Raw genomic sequence first — 16,116 nt, forward strand, 5'->3', positions numbered from 1 at the left:
ACTCTGACCTCTGCACCCCTTCCTGAGCCACGAAACATCTTTTTTTTTTTTTTAGTTGCCTCTCATAAATCTTTCTGCCGGGCGCACCTGGCCGGGCGCACCCATCACAGAGCACAGGGACCCGGGTTCGAGCCCCCAGTCCCCACCTGCAGGGGGACAGCTTCGTGAGTGGTGAAGCAGGTCTGCAGGTGTCTCTCTGTCTCTCTCTATCACCCCATTCCTTCTAGATTTCTGGCTGTCTCTATCCAATAAATAAAGATAAAAATAAAAAAAAAACTTTTTCCTTTTTTATTAAATTTCTTTTCTATTATTTATTTATCTCCTTTTGTTGCCCATGTCATTTTATTGTTGTAGTTGTTATTATTTTTACTGATGTCGTTGTTGTTGGATAGGACAGAGAGAAATGGAGAGAGGAGGGGAAGACGGGGAGAGAAAGACAGACACCTGCAGACCTGCTTCACTGCCTGTGAAGCGACTCCCCTGCAGGTGGGGAGCCGGGGTTCGAACCGGGATCCTTATGCCGGTCCTGGTGCTTTGCGCCACCTGCGCTTAACCTGCTGCGCTACCATCCGACTCTCCTTTTCTCTCTTTTTATGAAAACTTTGTTAAAAAAATCTTTTATTACTATTGTATAGAGACAGAGAAATTGAGAGGGGAGGGAAAGGTAGAGAGGGAGAGAGAGTCAGACGCCTGCAGCCCAGCTTCACCCCTGCAGGTGGGGTCCGGGGCTGCAACCCTGGACTTGGTGCACTGTGATGTGGGCCCTTAACCAGGTGCACCTCCTGCACCCGCTCCCCCGTCGTCACCGTGGATGTTGCTGGGGTTCAGCGCCTTGGCGATAAATCCACTGCTCCTGGCTACCATTTTCCCATTTTACTTTTTCTTATTGGAAAAGTCAGGGCTTGAGAGGGGAGCGTGAGACAGAGAGGAATAGAGAGAGAGACAGACACCTGCAGCCCGGCTTCACCACTCGTGAAGCTTCCCCCCTGCAGGTGGGGCCCAGGGGCTCGAACCCGGTCCTCCCGCACGGTGACGTGTGTGTCCAGCCCCACTAAAAGATTTTTTATGACCTCTTTACTTATTTACTGGATAGAGACAGCCAGAAGCTGAGAGGGAAGGGGGTGACGGAGGGAGACAGACAGACACCTGCAGCTCTGCCTCACGGCTCGCAAAGCTTTTCCTTCACATGTGGGGACCCAGGGCTCGAACCCGCGCCCTTGCTCATTGTAACAGGTGCACTGAGCCAGGTGCGCCACCGCCCGGCCCCTCTAAGAGATTGTTTTTTTCTTTTTCTTTTATTAACGAGAGAAGCAGAGAGCGTCCCTCCAGCGCCTGCAGTGCCAAGGGCTGAGCTCGGGGCCTCCTGCGAGCGTCCAGCGTCTTACCCCTGGGCGGCTCCCCTGGCCGGCACCGGGAGACAGGAGCAGGCTCGCTCCGGCATCGCGTGCGGGGAGCAGGCCGCGGCCTTTATCCAGCAAAGCGCCAGGACCGGCATGAGGATCGCGGTTCGAGCCCCCGGCTCCCCACCTGCGGGGGCGTCGCTTCCCAGGCGGTGAAGCAGGTCTGCAGGTGTCTGTCTTTCTCTCCCCCTCTCTGTCTTCCCCTCCTCTCTCCATTTCTCTCTGTCCTGTCCAACAATGACATCAACAACAACAACAATAACAACAAGGGCAACAAAAGGGAAAAAAATGGCCTCCGGGAGCAGTGGGTTCGTAGTGCAGGCACCGAGCCCAGCAATAACACTGGAGGCAAAAAAGAAAAAAATAAAAAAAGACGCACGGTGGGTGCAGACCCCTGCTCGCCTGGGGCTCCGGGTCCGAGTGGTGCTGGAGCATCTGCCCTCGCCCTGCGCGCACCTCACCCTCGCCCGCCGGGCAAGGGAAGCCGGGTGCAGAGCGGACAGAGAGGGGCCCTGACCCCCGCCCGCCCCGCAGGTGTCCCGGGTGCTGCAGAGGGACGCGGAGCAGGAGGCGCAGATGCGCGCCGAGATCCAGGGCATGAAGCAGGAGCTGGCCGCCGTCAACATGATGGACGAGTTCGCGCGCTACGCCCGGCTGGAGAGGAGGATCAACAAGATGACCGACCGGCTCAAGACGCATGGTGGGCGCAGACCCGTGGTGGGCGCAGACCTGGTGGGCGCAGACGCAGGGTGGGTGCAGACCCGGTGGGCGCAGACCCTGCTCGCCAGCCCCAGCTCCGCGCTCCAGGGTGCAGAGCCCCGGCGCCCAGCCGCCTCCCACACGTGGCGCTGCTGGTCTCGTTTTTTTTTTAAATTACCTCCTTTTGTTGCTCTTGTTTTACTGCTGTAGTTATTGTTGTTATTGATGTCATCCTTGTTGGATAGGACAGAGAGAAATGGAGAGAGGAGGGGAAGACAGAGAGGGGGAGAGAAAGACAGACACCTGCAGACCTGCTTCACCGCCCGTGAAGCGACTCCCCTGCAGGTGGGGAGCCGGGGGCTTGAACCGGGATCCTTGTGCCGGTCCTTGCGCTTTGCGCCACCTGCACTTAACCCACCGTGCTACCGCCGGACCCCCTTGATCTTTTTTCTTGTTATAACGGCGAGGTGGGTGCCTGAGGGAATCCTGCATCTCCTTCCTCTGCTGGGGCCTTGCTCCTGTGTGATCTGCCGCACGCGGTGGGCTCTCACCGCGTGCGGAAGGAGGGAGGGAGAGACAGACAGACAGACTCCAGGCTCAGCTCTCCCCGCTCGGTGCTCCCCGCGATGGGCGTGGGGTGGGGGCGGACCGGCTGGCGGCCTGAGTGCGCGGCTGTGTCCCGAGCGCCCGGCTGTGGTGCAGAGGGTGGCGGTGGAAGCCTGGCCCGTCTCTCCCCTCAGTGAAGGCTCGCACGGCGCAGCTGGCCAAGATCAAGTGGGTCGTCAGCGTCTCCTTCTACGTCCTGCAGGTGAGCTGAACCAAGTGTCCGCCGTCCCCCAGGTGTCCCCCAGCTCACGACCGGCCGGGCCGTCCTGCAGGGCATGGAGCCCCCATCCCTCCTCCTTGCTGTCTTTCTTCTGTTTCCTTCCTCTTTTTAAAAATATTTTCCACTTTGACTTACTATCTTATTTGTTTTTTTAAAGATTTTATTTATTTACTGATGAGAAAGATAGGAGGAAAAAGAACCAGCCATCACTCTGGCACATGAGAAAGAACCAGCCATCACTCTGGCACATGAGCTGCCAGGGATTGAACTCAGGACCTCCTGCTTGAGAGTCCGAAGCCTTACCACTGCGCCTCCTCCTGGACCACTTACTTTTATTTATTTTTAATTTTTTTACTATTATCAAAATTTTGAAATTATATTTATTTACTTATTGGATAGAGACAGCCAGAAATTGAGCGGAGGAGGGAAGCTAGAGATGGAAAGAGACAGAGACACCTGCAGACCTGCTTCACCACTTGCAAAACTTTCCCCCTGCAGGTGGGGACCGGGGGCTCGAACCCGGGTCCTTGCGCACTGCAGCATGTGCGCTCGCTCAACCAGGTGCGCCAGCACCCGGCCCCTTAATTTTATTTCGCTTCCAGGGTTATGGCTGGGGCTCGGTGCCTGTGCTACGATTCCTCTGCTCCTGGGGGCTTTGTCCCCGTCGTTTATCTTTGATGTTGTTGTTCTTTGTTATTATTATTGTTGTTGTTGTCATTGTTGGACAGGACAGAGAAATGGAGAGAGGAGGGAAAGACAGAGGGGGAGAGAAAGACAGACACCTGCAGACCTGCTTCACCGCCTGTGAAGCGACTCCTAATACCAACAATAACTACAACACACTATAGCAACAAGGGTAACAAAAGGGAAAAGTAATAAAAAAAGAAAAGAATTTATTATTTTTCAGAGAGACAGACAGAGGTAGCGAGAGCCCTGCTCTGCTCTGCTCTGGTTGAGGGTGGTGTTGGGGATGGAACCTGGGGCCTTGAAGCCTCAAGCAGGAGAGTCTTCCACAGAACCCTGAGGCTGTTTCCCAGACCCTCAGGTTTTCTTTTCTTTTTCTTTTCCCCCATTAGTCCTGCTCAGCTCTGGCTTATGGTGGTGCAGGGGGCTTGAACATGGGAAGAACCTGGGACTTTGAGGTCTGAGCCAGCAGAGTGTCCGCATAACCATTATGCTGTCTCTCCCGCCTTCCTCCGATTTTTCTTTTTCTAAATTACTTTTATTAAATGTATTTATTTATTGGAGAGAGACAGAAATTGAGAGGAAAGGGGGTGACAGAGAGGGAGAGAGACAGAGAGACAGACACCTGCAGCCCTGCTTCACCACTCGTGAAGCTTTCCTCCTGCAGGTGGGGTCCGGGGGCTTGAACCTGGGTCCTGTGCCCTGTGACATGGTGCTCAACCCGGTGCGCCAGCATCCGGCCCTCCTCCGATTTCTCATACTTAAGTGCTTGGGGGAGTGAGGGGGGGGTGACACCCCCCCATCTGTGGAGCTCCCCGTGTGGTGCTGGGCCTTGAACCCAGGCCCGAGCGGGTCTCCAGGCAGACGGCCGCGGGGTGTCTTGTCTCCGCAGGCCGTCCTCATGGTCTCGCTCATCTGGAAGTACTACTCGGTGCCTGTGGCCGTGGTGCCCAGCAAGTGGGTCACCCCGCTCGACCGGCTGGTGGCCTTCCCCACCCGCGTGGCTGGTAAGGACTGTGTGTGTGTGTGTGGGGGGGGGGGGGGGGGCGTCGCCGCAGCTGGGGGGGCGGGACCAAGCCTGGCGGGGCTCCGCGCAGTGTCCAGACCCGGCCCGCGGCCCCCCAGCTGCCGAGCCGTCCGTCCCTCTGTCTGTCCACCCCGCTCCCGGGTGCCCCCCGCGGGCCTTCTGCTGCCCTGTCCCGGAAGGAGTGCGGGAGCGAGCGCCCAGGCCCCTCGGGCGGGTCCCTGCACCACGTGTGCCGAGTGCCACTTTGCGCTCTGCCCCCCACTCCCGGCTTGTGAGACGAGTAAAATCTCAAAAGGAAGAGGTCAGAGGTCAGGGAACGGGAAAGGTCAGCGGGGGGTGGGGCTGGGTAGCTCAGCCGGGATGGTCCCCCCTCTGCCGGCTGTTTGAGGCCCTGGTGCACCACGCGGGAGCGCCGCAGCACTGGGGGGAGCTCGGACGCTGTAGTCTCTTCCCCTGTGCCTGTCTCTACCTGAGAACGTTGGCCTGGTGGGTGGTGGGAGACAGACAGACAGAGAGCAGACATGCCCCCACCCCGCAGGGGGAGCTCACAGATTTTAGAGCAGTGCGGGGGAAGTCTCTCCTCTGTCTCTCACCCCTGTCAAACATGCAGCCTCACAGTCACCTGGAGACCTGATTTGTTTATTTTACTTAAATTTTTAAAAATATTTATTGGTTTATTTTCCCTTTTGTTGCCGTTTTATTGTTGTTGATGTCGTTGTTGGATAGGACAGAGAGAAATGGAGAGAGGAGGGGAAGACAGAGAGGGGGAGAGAAAGACAGACACTTGCAGACCCGCTTCACCGCCTGGGAAGCGACTCCCCTGCAGGTGGGGAGCCGGGGGCTCGAACCGGGATCCTTGAGCCGGTCCTTGCGCTTTGCGCCACCTGCGCTTAACCCGCTGCGCTACCGCCCGACCCCCTTAAGTGAGTGTTTTAGGTGGACACACAGGCAGAGGGAGTGCAAGAGACCCCAGCGCCAGAGCTCCCTCCAGGTCGGGATGGGGGCCTCGAACCCGGGTCTCAGTGCTGCTGCCGGGATGCGTGGAGCCCGGGAGGTGTGGGGGTGTCGGGAGGGCGGCGGCGCCCTGAGCCCGGCTCTCTCTTCAGGGGGCGTCGGCATCACCTGCTGGATCCTGGTCTGCAACAAGGTGGTGGCCGTTGCGCTGCACCCCTTCAGCTGAGGAGCCGCGCGGGACGGGGCTGGGGGCCTGCCGGCCCCCTCAGGAGCCCCCCGGGCCGGGCCCCCCGGCTTCCTGCTTTGCTTTCCGTTGTTTGTTCTCGTTTCAAGAAACAGAAGCACCTGGTCGGTGTCTCTTGACCGCGTTCGCGCTGGGCCCGCCGGCGAGGGTCTTGGGGACACGGTCGGGACCCCGGAGCCAGGTCTGGCCACCTGCCACCCCGCCACCCGCACTCCGGCCACCCTGTAAGGGCCACAGGCTCTCTGCCGGCCGGGCCAGTGCAGCCGGGCTCCGCAGGCGGCGACACTAACCGCACAGACCGGGCCGCCCGAGTCCCCCTTCCCGCACTTGCACGCGGCCGGGCTGCCACTGCCCCGCGGGGTCTTCCCGATGAACCGTGTGCAGACCGTGTGCGGCGTCTCAGTCCCGCGGGCGAGGGCCCGAAGACCCGACTCGCCCCCTGGCTCTGCCGGAGCATAGCGAGAGCTGCACTGCACCTGCCGTTGTGTCCCGTCCCCTTTTTCATTGACTCATTCGTTCATTCATTCACTCATTCATTCAGAGAGGAAGCGCCACCACAGCTCTCGTCCACCCCACCTCCGTGGGGTTTTCCATGGCGCTGCCGTGTGGTGTCTGGCCTTGAACCCGGGGCCTCACGCACAGCCTGTGGGCCCTCTGTCTGCAGGGCGGCCCCCGCCCGCCCGGTGTGCTTGGAGCAGCCGCCAGAGGCTGGAGGGGGGCTGGGGGTTCAGGGCGGCGGCTGGCATCTGTCCCCACGTCCCGCAGGCGAGGGCGGGGTGCTGGGCCCTTTGTGGCAGGTAGAGTGCAGGACCTTTTTCCCATTCACTGTCCTGCAGGCTTGGTGTGTTGAGAGAAGGGGCTGGGGAGACAGCACAGTGGTTCTGCAAAAGCCTTTCAAGCCTGAGGCTCCGAGGTCCCAGGTTCAATCCCAGCCCCACCATAAGCCAGAACTGAGCCGTGTTCTGGTGTGAATAAAATCAATGAGAGGTAGAAAATGCTTTTGAAGGAGAGCGAGCGAGCCAGCCAGAGCGGTGCTCAGGCAGCCGTGATGCCGGGAATCCAACGCGGGACCTCAAACTAGGTTAAATCCGGGGTCAGGCACGGTGCCAGCTCCCAGGCCGCCTGCCCGTAGAGCACGACTGACCCCAACCCTGCGCCGTGTGTGCTGGGGTGATGCCAGGGCCTGGCTCTGAAGCAGTACTGAAAGAAGGTGGCATTTTGCTCCTTGAAAAAGAGGCCCGGGGCCGGGCCACAGCACGTCTGGTTGAGCACCAGGCACGGGGACCTGGGTTCAAGCCCCCGCTTTCCACCTGCAGGGGGGAAGCCTCATGAACAGTGAAGCAGGTCTGCAGGGGTCTGTCTCTCTCTCTTCCTCTCTCTAACATCCCTTTCCCTGTTAATTTCTCTGTCCTGTCAAATAAAACAGAAAAAAAAAAAAAAAAAGAACGGCCACACAGTGGATTTGTAGTGTCGGCACCCAGCCAGTGATAACCCCGGTGGCAAACAATGAAAATAATAAAAATAATAAAATAATAATAAATGTGTGTGTGGACCCGGACGGGCATGGTGGTGGTCAGGGAGCTCGGGGCAGGTGTGTCACCTGCTGATTTCCCCCGCGCCTGTTGGAGGGGCTCCGGCTCCGTGAGCTGTCGTCTCCAGCCGGCAGGCCGTCCACCCACCCCGTGCCGGGCACCGGTCACGTCGTGTCGTGCGTTTCCTTGGACTAGAGGAGCGCGGTGCCAGGGACCCGGCCGGGGGGCTCCGGGCGGCGTGAGCTGTCCCCCTGGCCCTGGGCACTTGTAATTTCACAGCGGGTCGCTCTTCTTTTTTGACTCGGACTGACCTCAAAGAGGACGTCAGTGACCTGGGCACCTGGCCAGAGCCCCCGCCAGGGAGCCGTTGGCTGGGCTTTGATGGAGTCCCTTCTGCGGTGTCAGCTCCGTGTGCTGGGAGGCGGCCGGGCTCCTCTGAGACCCTTTCTCCAGGGTCGGCTCGCTCACTCTTTCCTCCTGCCCCCGCCCCGTCTCTCTCCTCTCCACCGCCCATTTCTCTCCCCCCCACTCTCTCTCTCTCTCTCTCTCTCTCCCCGCCGCCTCGCAGACTGGTGTATGTCAGAGCCTTGTCTTAGTCCACCTGGGCGCGCCCCTCTCTCTCCTTCCCTCTCTCCCAAGCTCGCTGTCGTTTCCTGCCGGATCGCGGCTTCTGCCAGCTGGACTGTCTCATCTCGGGCTCTAGATCCAGTTCTGTCCCCACCACCACTTGGGTTCCCCTAAGCGCAGGTCTTCACTTCGCTTCGCTCTGTCCGAAAGACTCGGCATTAGTGTAGCGACCCCCAGACATCTCTGGGGAAAAGCAGAAGCAAAGACCGAGAAGTGAAGGTGAGCGGGCTGGTCGGGGCCCGGCTGTGGTAGGCACGTGACGCGTGGATCGCCACGCCGGTCGGTCGCCGGCTGACACAGGCGACAGTGGCGCTGCCGTCCGCCTTCTGCCTCCAGAACAGAGGGGCCGAGGGGGCTGCGGGCCGCACGCGGCGCTGAACACGCTCAGATCTGCCTTTCGGGACGGGAGGCCGGCGAGCACCGCGTGTGCCGCACCTGTTTATTAAATGGGTCTCCTCCTCCTCCTCCCCAGAGCCGCTTCCCTGTCCCAGTGACAGCAGCGGTGACTTAGCCTCAGCACCAGCGGGTCTCCGAAGCGACTCGGTCGCTACCAAAGCCGGCCTCCCGAAAGCCAGCGGACACGCTTGCTTCACGTATAAAAATAAAGGCGCCTTATTCCGGACGGGCCGGCGGGCGCCGGGGACCCCGCGGCGGGGCGGCAGAGTCCGGCTCTGCCTAGAGGACCATCTTCCTCTTCTCTCTGGGCGGCGACGGCGGCCTCACGGGCTCGGCCAGGGTGGCCGCGGAGTCTCCGAAGGCGTTGCCGGCGGAGGGCCGGCCGGCGGCGGCCAGGGGCGCCCTCTTGCTGCCGGGGGCGGCGGCGGCGGCGGCGGCGGCGGCTCCCTGCCGGAGGCCCGCGCGGGGCCCGAACAGCTCGGCCATCAGACTGCTCTTCCTCTCCCGGAAGGCGCCGTCCCTCGCCTTGGGTCTGGGGGCCGCCCCGAAGGAGGGCTGGTAGTCGCCGGCCTGGGCGCGGTGCCTGCCGGCCGCCTGGCCGCCGCTGCCCCCCAGGGCGGGCAGCCCCAGGTGCAGGTTCTCGATGGCCGCCGTGAAGCTGTAGCGCTTGCGCCGGCGGCAGGCCGCCTTGAGCTGGGGCCCCGAGGGCAGGCCGGGCAGCGCAGCCTCAGCCCCGGCCGCCGCGGCCTCCTCTGCCGGGCCGGGCCCCTCCGGGACGGCGGCCTGCGTGGCCCCGGGCTCCCGCTCCCGCTCGGGCCCCGGCCCCGGCCCCGGCTCCGGCTCTCCTCTCTCCGGGGCCGCCTCTGCCTCGGGTGCCCGGGCTGCCGCTGGCTCCTCCGCCTTGGCGAGGTCGGCTGCGGGGAGAGTCGGTTTAAAGACTAACCGGGGCCTGGCAGTGGCGAGCTCGGGTCAGCGCACACGTGGCAGTGTGGAGAAACCTGGGTTCGAGCCCCGTCCCCACCTGCAGGGGAGAAGCTTCAGGAGTGGTGAAGCAGGGCTGCAGGTGTCTCTCTCCCTCTCATCTCCCCCTTCTCTTTTTTTATTGATTCCCTTTTGTTGACCTTGCTCTGTTGCTGTAGTCGTTATTAATGTTGTTGCTGGACAGGACAGAGAGACATGGAGAGAGGAGGGGAAGACACAGAGGGGGAGAGAAAGACAGACACCTGCAGACCTGCTTCACCGCCTGGGAAGCGACGCCCCTGCAGGTGGGGAGCCGGGGGCTCGAACCGGGATCCTCACGCCGGTCCTTGGCGCATGGCGCCACCTGCACTTAACCCGCTGTGCTACCGCCCGACTCCCTCCTCTCCCCCTTCTCTCTTTATAAATAATTTTTATTATTGAGAAAGCTAGGAGGAAAGAGAGAAAGGAGACATCACTCTGGCACACGTGCTGCCGGGGACTGAACTCGGGATTTCACGCTTGAGAGTCCAGTGCTTTATCCACTGCGCCACCTCCCGGGCCACTGCTCATTCCCTCTCAATCGCTGTCTGTACCCACAATAAATCAGTAAAGAGACTAGAGACAGACAGAGAGAGAGACTAGACAGGTAGTGCGTCATGACGTGAGCCGTGGAAGTCGGCCTAGGGGCCGGGCGGCAGCATGCCCAGCCGTGCACACGGATCACCAAGCACAAGACCGGGTTCGAACCCCTGCCTCCCACCCACACGGAGGGCACTTCACGAGCACTGAAACAGGTCTGAAGATGTCTGTCTTTGTCCCGTGTCCCGTCCCCCCCCCCACCCCCCGTCTTCCCACCGTCTCTTAATTTGTTTCTGCCTGTCTAAAAATAATGCGGCCCTGCTTCACCACTTGTGAAGCTTCCCCCCTGCAGGTGGGGCCTGGGGGCTCAAACCTGGGTCCTTGCTCCTGGCAACGTGAGCGCTCTACTGGACTCACCACTTGTCTGGCCTCAGCTGTTTTTTTCTGGCTGCCGGTGGGGCCGGGGACTGAACCTGGGGCCCTTGGTGCCTCAGGCAGGAGAGTCTTTCTCCAGAGCCGGGGTGCCGCCTCCCCAACCCACCCTGTGCTGTATGTGAGTGAGTCCCAGCTTTCAGGAATCAAGGAATCAGGCAGGAATAGGAGAGCTGAGGGAGATGTCCAAGTTTCACCTTTCCTCTTAAGGTCCTCTTGGCTTGGACATGTGGTCAGGTCGCGGGGGGCGGCAGAGATGGTGGCCGCGGCTGTGGCTGTCTCCTTATGACCAAGGCTTCCTGTTGCCTTTTCCCCCTACAATTTAGAAAACAGACTTTTACTTATTGACATTAAAAAAAAAAGATATTTTATTTTAATGAGAGAGACAGAGTGAGTGGTGAGTGAGAGAAAGACACAGAGAAACACCAGAGCCCTGCTGAGCTCTGGCGGATGGTGGTGCTGGGAATTGAACCTGGGACCTCAGAGCCTCAGGCAGGAGAGCCTTTTGCAGAACCACTGTGTTGTGTCCCCAGCCCCTCTTACTTACACTAGAAAAAATTGAGAAATTTTTCCCTTTTGTTGCCCTTGTTTTTTATTGTTGTTGTAGTTATTGTTATTGATGTTGTTGTTGGACAGAGAGAAATGGAGAGAGGAGGGGAAGACAGAGAGGGGGAGAGAAAGACAGACACCTGCAGACCTGCTTCACCGCCTGTGAAGCGACCTCCCTGCAGGTGGGGAGCCGGGGGCTCGAACCGGGATCCTTACGCCGGTCCTTGCGCTTAACCCACTGCACTACTGCCCGACTCCCCTTAATTACATTTTTAACAGACTTAATTATTATGAGAGACAGAGAAAAAAAATTTCGAGCCCTGCTGAGCTCTGGCTTACGGTGGATTCTGGAGAGACAGGCTTGATTAGACCCTGTGAGCGTTCAGGTTTGCTGTACCTTTGTCGTCAAGGGGGCAGCGTCTTCTGACTTTTGGGTCCCCTGGTTCCTCGTACTTATAGGCGGCGCGTTCTTCCTGTCCGCTTGTACGGATTTTGTTGAAGAAGCTACAGGACAGGCGCGTTACATGCAGGAGACACACCTGACACTTGCAGGCGTGCTGGCTCAAGTTTCTGCTGGTGTTCTGAAGGCTTGGCGCTGAATATTCCCCTTTTTTGTTATGGTCACTGGGGTTATTGCTGGGGCTCAGTGCCTACAGGGCTCCAGTGTTGCTGGTGGCTATTTCCCCCCTTTGTTCCCTCTAGATAGAGGATGAGGGAGACCGTGCAAGGATCTGGGTTCTAGCCCCCAGCCGCCCACCTGTAGGGCGGGTTGCCTCACGAGTGGTGAAGCTGGCCTGTAGGTCTACCCCGTCTTCTCTCTTAATTTCTCTCTGTCCTATCCAAAAAAAAAATCAGTGATTTATAGTGCCGGCCGAGCCCCAGAGAGAACCCTGGAGGCAAAAACAACAAAAAAGGTGGGGGTTGGGGGGGACACAGCAGAGACAGCACAGCCCCGCTCCCTGCTGCTGCTGCTTCCCACTGCAGGGCTCCAATGTGGCGGCCAGGACTCGAACCCGGGTCACTCATGTGGTAGGTAACGTGCACGCTAGTGGGTGATCGGCTTTCCAGTGTCTTCACAACCTTCCCACTGCTGCTTTAGGCAGAGAGGCAGAGAGCCGGGAGCGAACACAGCACCAACAAACACTTCTTCGGTTTGGTGGGAGCTGCTCCCAGGGCCCCAGCCTCTGCTGCCCCTGCCGGCACTTTCTGTCCTCGAGCCTGTGCTGAGAGCCTCCTAGGCCCAATGGTCTTCCTCCCTTCTTTTTCTTTTCATAAAGATTTGTTTCATTAATGAGGAGAGGGAGGGAGGGAGGGAGGGAGGGAGGGAGGGAGAGAGGGAGAGAGGGAGGGGGGAGCCAGCATCATCTGGAGAAGGGGACGGCTGGGGTTTAACTCCCAACTTTGGAGTCAAGGCTTTATCCACAGGGCCAGGCGGCAGCGCACCTGGTTAAGCGCACACACTACAGTGCTCGAGGACCCAGGATCAAGCCCCTGGTCCCCACCTGCCGGGGGAAAGCTTCACGAGTGGTGACGCAGGGCTGCAGGGGTCTCTGTCCCTTTTTTTTTTTTTTTTTGCCCCACCGCAGTCTCTCTCCCTCTCTATCTTCCCATCCCTCTCAATTTATCTGTCTCTATGCAATAATAATAATAATAATAAAACAGGAGGACTGGTAGATAGCATCATGGTTATGCAAAGAGACTGTCATGCCTGAGGTTCCAAAGTCCCAGGTTCAATCCCCTGCATCACCGTAAGCCAGAGCTGAACAGTGCTCTGGTAAATAATAAATGAGTCGGGCGGTAGCACAGCGGGTTAAGCGCACGTGGTGCAAAGTGCAAGGACCCCAGTTTGAGCCCCCGGCTCCCCACCTGCAGGGGAGTCGCTTTACAGGTGGTGAAGCAGGTCTGCGGGTGTCTGTCTTTCTCTTCCCCTCTCTGTCTTCCCCTCCTCTCTCCATTTCTCTCTGTCCTATCCAACAACGATGACATGAATAACTACAACAATAAAAAGGCAACAAAAGGGAATAAATATTTAATAAATAAACAGGAAAAAAGGCTTAACCCAGTGGGCCACCTCCCACCTGGCCCAATTTTCTTTTTTCTTTTTTTTTTTTGCCTCCAGGGTTATTGCTGGGGCTCGGTGCCGGCACTATGAGTCCACTGCTCCTGGAGGCCATTTTTTCCATTTTAATGAGTAGGACAGAGAAATTGAGAGAGCAGGGGGAGACAGACAGGGAGAGAGACAGACAGCTGCAGCCCTGCTTCACCGCTTGTGAAGCTTCGCCCTGCAGGTGGGGACCAGGGCTTGAACCTGCGTCCTTGTCCTTAGTCCGATGTGCGCTTAGTGGGGTGCACCACCACCTGGTCCCCGCCCAGTTTTCATTTTTGAGAACGGGGTGAGCAGAAGAGACAGAGGTCACAGCGCCACCCAGTGCCCATGGGACGCCCCCCCCCCCCCCTGCATTCCGTGGTGGTCTTGTGTGGTGCTGGGCTTGAGCGCAGGGTCTATGTGGCCAGGTGTGCGCTCTGCCTGGTGAGTCACCGCCCACCCCAGCGTTAGACGTTGCCTCTTCCTGAGCGCATCCCACGGCGCTTTCTTTGCTCTGGAGCCCCCAGATGTGGCTCACATTCCCACAGTGGCTCTTTAGCAGCAGCCGGTATTCTGTTGGCATCAGCTACTTCAGAAGAGTGTGGAGAAAATGAGAGCCACCTACCTCTCAGACGGTCTTCCTTCTCATGTAGATTTCTGAGTATCCGGTGAGTGTAGATGTTTTTCATTTCAAGCTCTCGATCCCTCTCCTTAAGAGAACCACAAGACAGACTTTTCTGGGAACTTTTGCCTTTTTTATTTTTATTGTTGCTGATAGGGACAGACATTGAGAGAAAAGGGGACATGGGGGTGGGAAAGAGAGACAGAGACACACACCTGCAGCCCTGCTTCACCACTCATGAAGCTCCCTGACGCCCCAGGTGGGGATCAGGGGCTTGAACCCGGGGCCTTTTGCATGGTAATATTGCACCCAGCTGGGTGTGCCACCGCCCAGCCCCTTTGCTTTCTTTTGCTCATTGCAGGGGAGAGTGAATTCCACGTCGTCGGACACGGAGGAGGAGAGCTTAACTAGAGCGGCCCCAGTGCCACCGTATAGGTCTAGCCGGCAGCCGCGGGCCTGGAGTCCGGCTGCTCTGGCTCCACCCAGCTCGGCCGTTTCCCCAGGGTCTTTTTCTCTTTCTCTTTCTTTCTGTTTTGCCTCCAGGGTTCTCGCTGGGGTTTGGTGCCAGCGCTATGAATCCACTGCTCCTGAAGGCCATCTTTCCCCATTTTTGATAGGATGGAGAGAAACTGAGAGAGGAGGGGAGATCGGGAGAGAGACCGGGAGACGCCTGCAGCCTTGCTTCCCTGCTTGAGACGTGTCCCCCCTGCAGGTGGGGAGCAGGGGCTCAAACCGGATCCTTGCTCAGGTCCTTGCGCTGAGTACCGTGTCTGCTTAACTGCTGCGCCGCCTCCTGGCCCCGCAGGAGTCTCTCTCTAGTTCTTTAAATGCTTATGTTATTACAGTCAAGTTATTACAAGTAAGTGACTTTTTTCCCCTTAATTTTATTGATTTGATGGGACAAAGAGAAACTGAGGGAAGTGAGGGAGAGGGAGAGAGAGAGAGAGAGAAGGACACTTGGAAGCCCGCGTCACCGTCTGTCGGGCTTCCCCTCTGAAGGTGGGGACCAGGGGCTGGAACTTGGGATCTTGTTCATGGTAGCAGGTGAGTTCAAAGGGCGGTCCACCACTGGCCCCTCAATTCCTTTTTTTTTGTAGATATATTTATTCATTTTCATGAGAGTGGGTTCAGAGCCCTGCTCAGCTCTGTCATGGGGAGGTGCTGGGGATAGAACCTGAGACCTCTGAGACCTCAGGCCTGTGAGTCTGGTGTGCCACCCGCGGGTGCGTCCCAGGTCTACATGAACAGCTGCTAGTCCACACTCCTCGCCTCCTGCCTTCACCGTCACTCGATCCTGGAGATGTAGCTCCCATGTTACCATGCAGAGTCCTCACTTATTTATATATATTAGTATTTATTCCCTTTTGTTGCTCTTGTTGTCTTGTTGTTGTTATTATTGTTGCTATAGACGTCATTGCTGTTGGATAGGACAGAGAGAAGTGGAGAGAGGAGGGGGAGACAGAGAGGGGGAGAGAAAGACAGACACCTGCAGACCTGCTTCACCGCCTGTGAAGCGACTCCCCCGCAGGTGGGGAACCGGGGCTCGAATCGGGATCCTTAACACTGACTGACCCTTGCACTTTGCGCCACCTGTGCTTAACCCGCTGCGCTACTGCCCAACTCCCTATTTATATTTTTTATTATCTTTATATTTTATTTATTTCATAGAGACAGCCAGAAGTTGAGAGGGAAAGGGGTGAGAGAGAGGAGAGACAAGAGCTTTCCCCCTGCAGGTGGGGACTGGGGGCTCGAGCCTGGCTCCTTGCGCGTTGTAATGTGCGTGCAACTAGGTGCGCCACCACCCGGCCCCCTTCCTTTCTTTCATATGCTTATTTTTTTTAAAAAAATATTTTACTTTGGGAGTCAGACGGTAGCGCAGTGGGTTAAGTGCACATGGTGCGAAGCGCAAGGACCTGTGTAAGCATCTCAGTTCGAACCTCCGGCTCCCCACCTGCAGGGGAGTCGCTTTACAGGCGGTGAAGCAGGTCTGTAATTCTCCCAGCAAGTAGCTGAGGTCTGGAAGGTGGAGGACGGCTAAACGACAAGCTGGGAAGCCAGGTGGTGCCACATCTGGTTAAGAGCTCACATTACAGGGAGTCGGGCAGTTAAGCGCACATGGCTCCAAGCACAAGGACCGGCGTAAGGATCCCGGTTCGAGCTCCCAGCTCCCCACCTGCAGGGGAGTCGCTTCACAGGCGGTGAAGCAGGTCTGCAGGTGTCTGTCTTTCTCTCCCCCTCTGTGTCTTCCCCTCCTCTCTCCATTTCTCTCTGTCCTGTCCAACAACAACAAAAATAACCACAACAATAAAAAACAAGGGCAACAAAAGAGAAAATAAACAAATAAAAAATTACTTTATTTAATGAGAGTTAGACAGATATGGAGAGGACAGCGAAAGAGAGAGACATACTCCTGCTCAGCTCTGGCTGATGGCGGTGCAGGGGACTGAACCTGGGACTTGAGGGCCTCAGGCCGGAGAGTCTCTTTGCAGAACCACTACG

General features: G+C 58.0%; 2 protein-coding genes across 4 annotated transcripts in view; one reads left to right on the top strand and one right to left on the bottom strand.

The window, feature by feature from the left end:
- Window positions 1-5,939, top strand: part of GET1 (guided entry of tail-anchored proteins factor 1) — a 14,966-nt gene extending 9,027 nt beyond the window's left edge. The window contains exons 2-5 of the mRNA XM_060198730.1: window positions 1,935-2,100; window positions 2,840-2,907; window positions 4,502-4,616; window positions 5,743-5,939. Of these exons, the coding sequence (XP_060054713.1) occupies window positions 1,935-2,100; window positions 2,840-2,907; window positions 4,502-4,616; window positions 5,743-5,816 (423 nt within the window). The 3' untranslated portion in view covers window positions 5,817-5,939. The remainder of the gene's footprint in view (window positions 1-1,934; window positions 2,101-2,839; window positions 2,908-4,501; window positions 4,617-5,742) is intronic.
- Window positions 5,940-8,548: 2,609 nt separating this feature from the next.
- Window positions 8,549-16,116, bottom strand: part of LCA5L (lebercilin LCA5 like) — a 37,188-nt gene continuing 29,620 nt past the window's right edge. The window contains exons 5-8 of one of the 3 annotated variants that reach the window (XM_060198727.1): window positions 13,621-13,705; window positions 11,307-11,413; window positions 10,558-10,675; window positions 8,549-9,303 (exon numbers count right to left, since the gene is read on the bottom strand). In XM_060198727.1, the coding sequence (XP_060054710.1) occupies window positions 8,669-9,303; window positions 10,558-10,675; window positions 11,307-11,413; window positions 13,621-13,705 (945 nt within the window). In that variant the 3' untranslated portion in view covers window positions 8,549-8,668. The remainder of the gene's footprint in view (window positions 9,304-10,557; window positions 10,676-11,306; window positions 11,414-13,620; window positions 13,706-16,116) is intronic. The other 2 variants (XM_060198726.1, XR_009551718.1) reach the window with 2 other exon arrangements.

This window comes from Erinaceus europaeus, chromosome 9 (assembly GCF_950295315.1).
Source record: "Erinaceus europaeus chromosome 9, mEriEur2.1, whole genome shotgun sequence".
NCBI classification, from domain to species: domain Eukaryota; kingdom Metazoa; phylum Chordata; class Mammalia; order Eulipotyphla; family Erinaceidae; genus Erinaceus; species Erinaceus europaeus.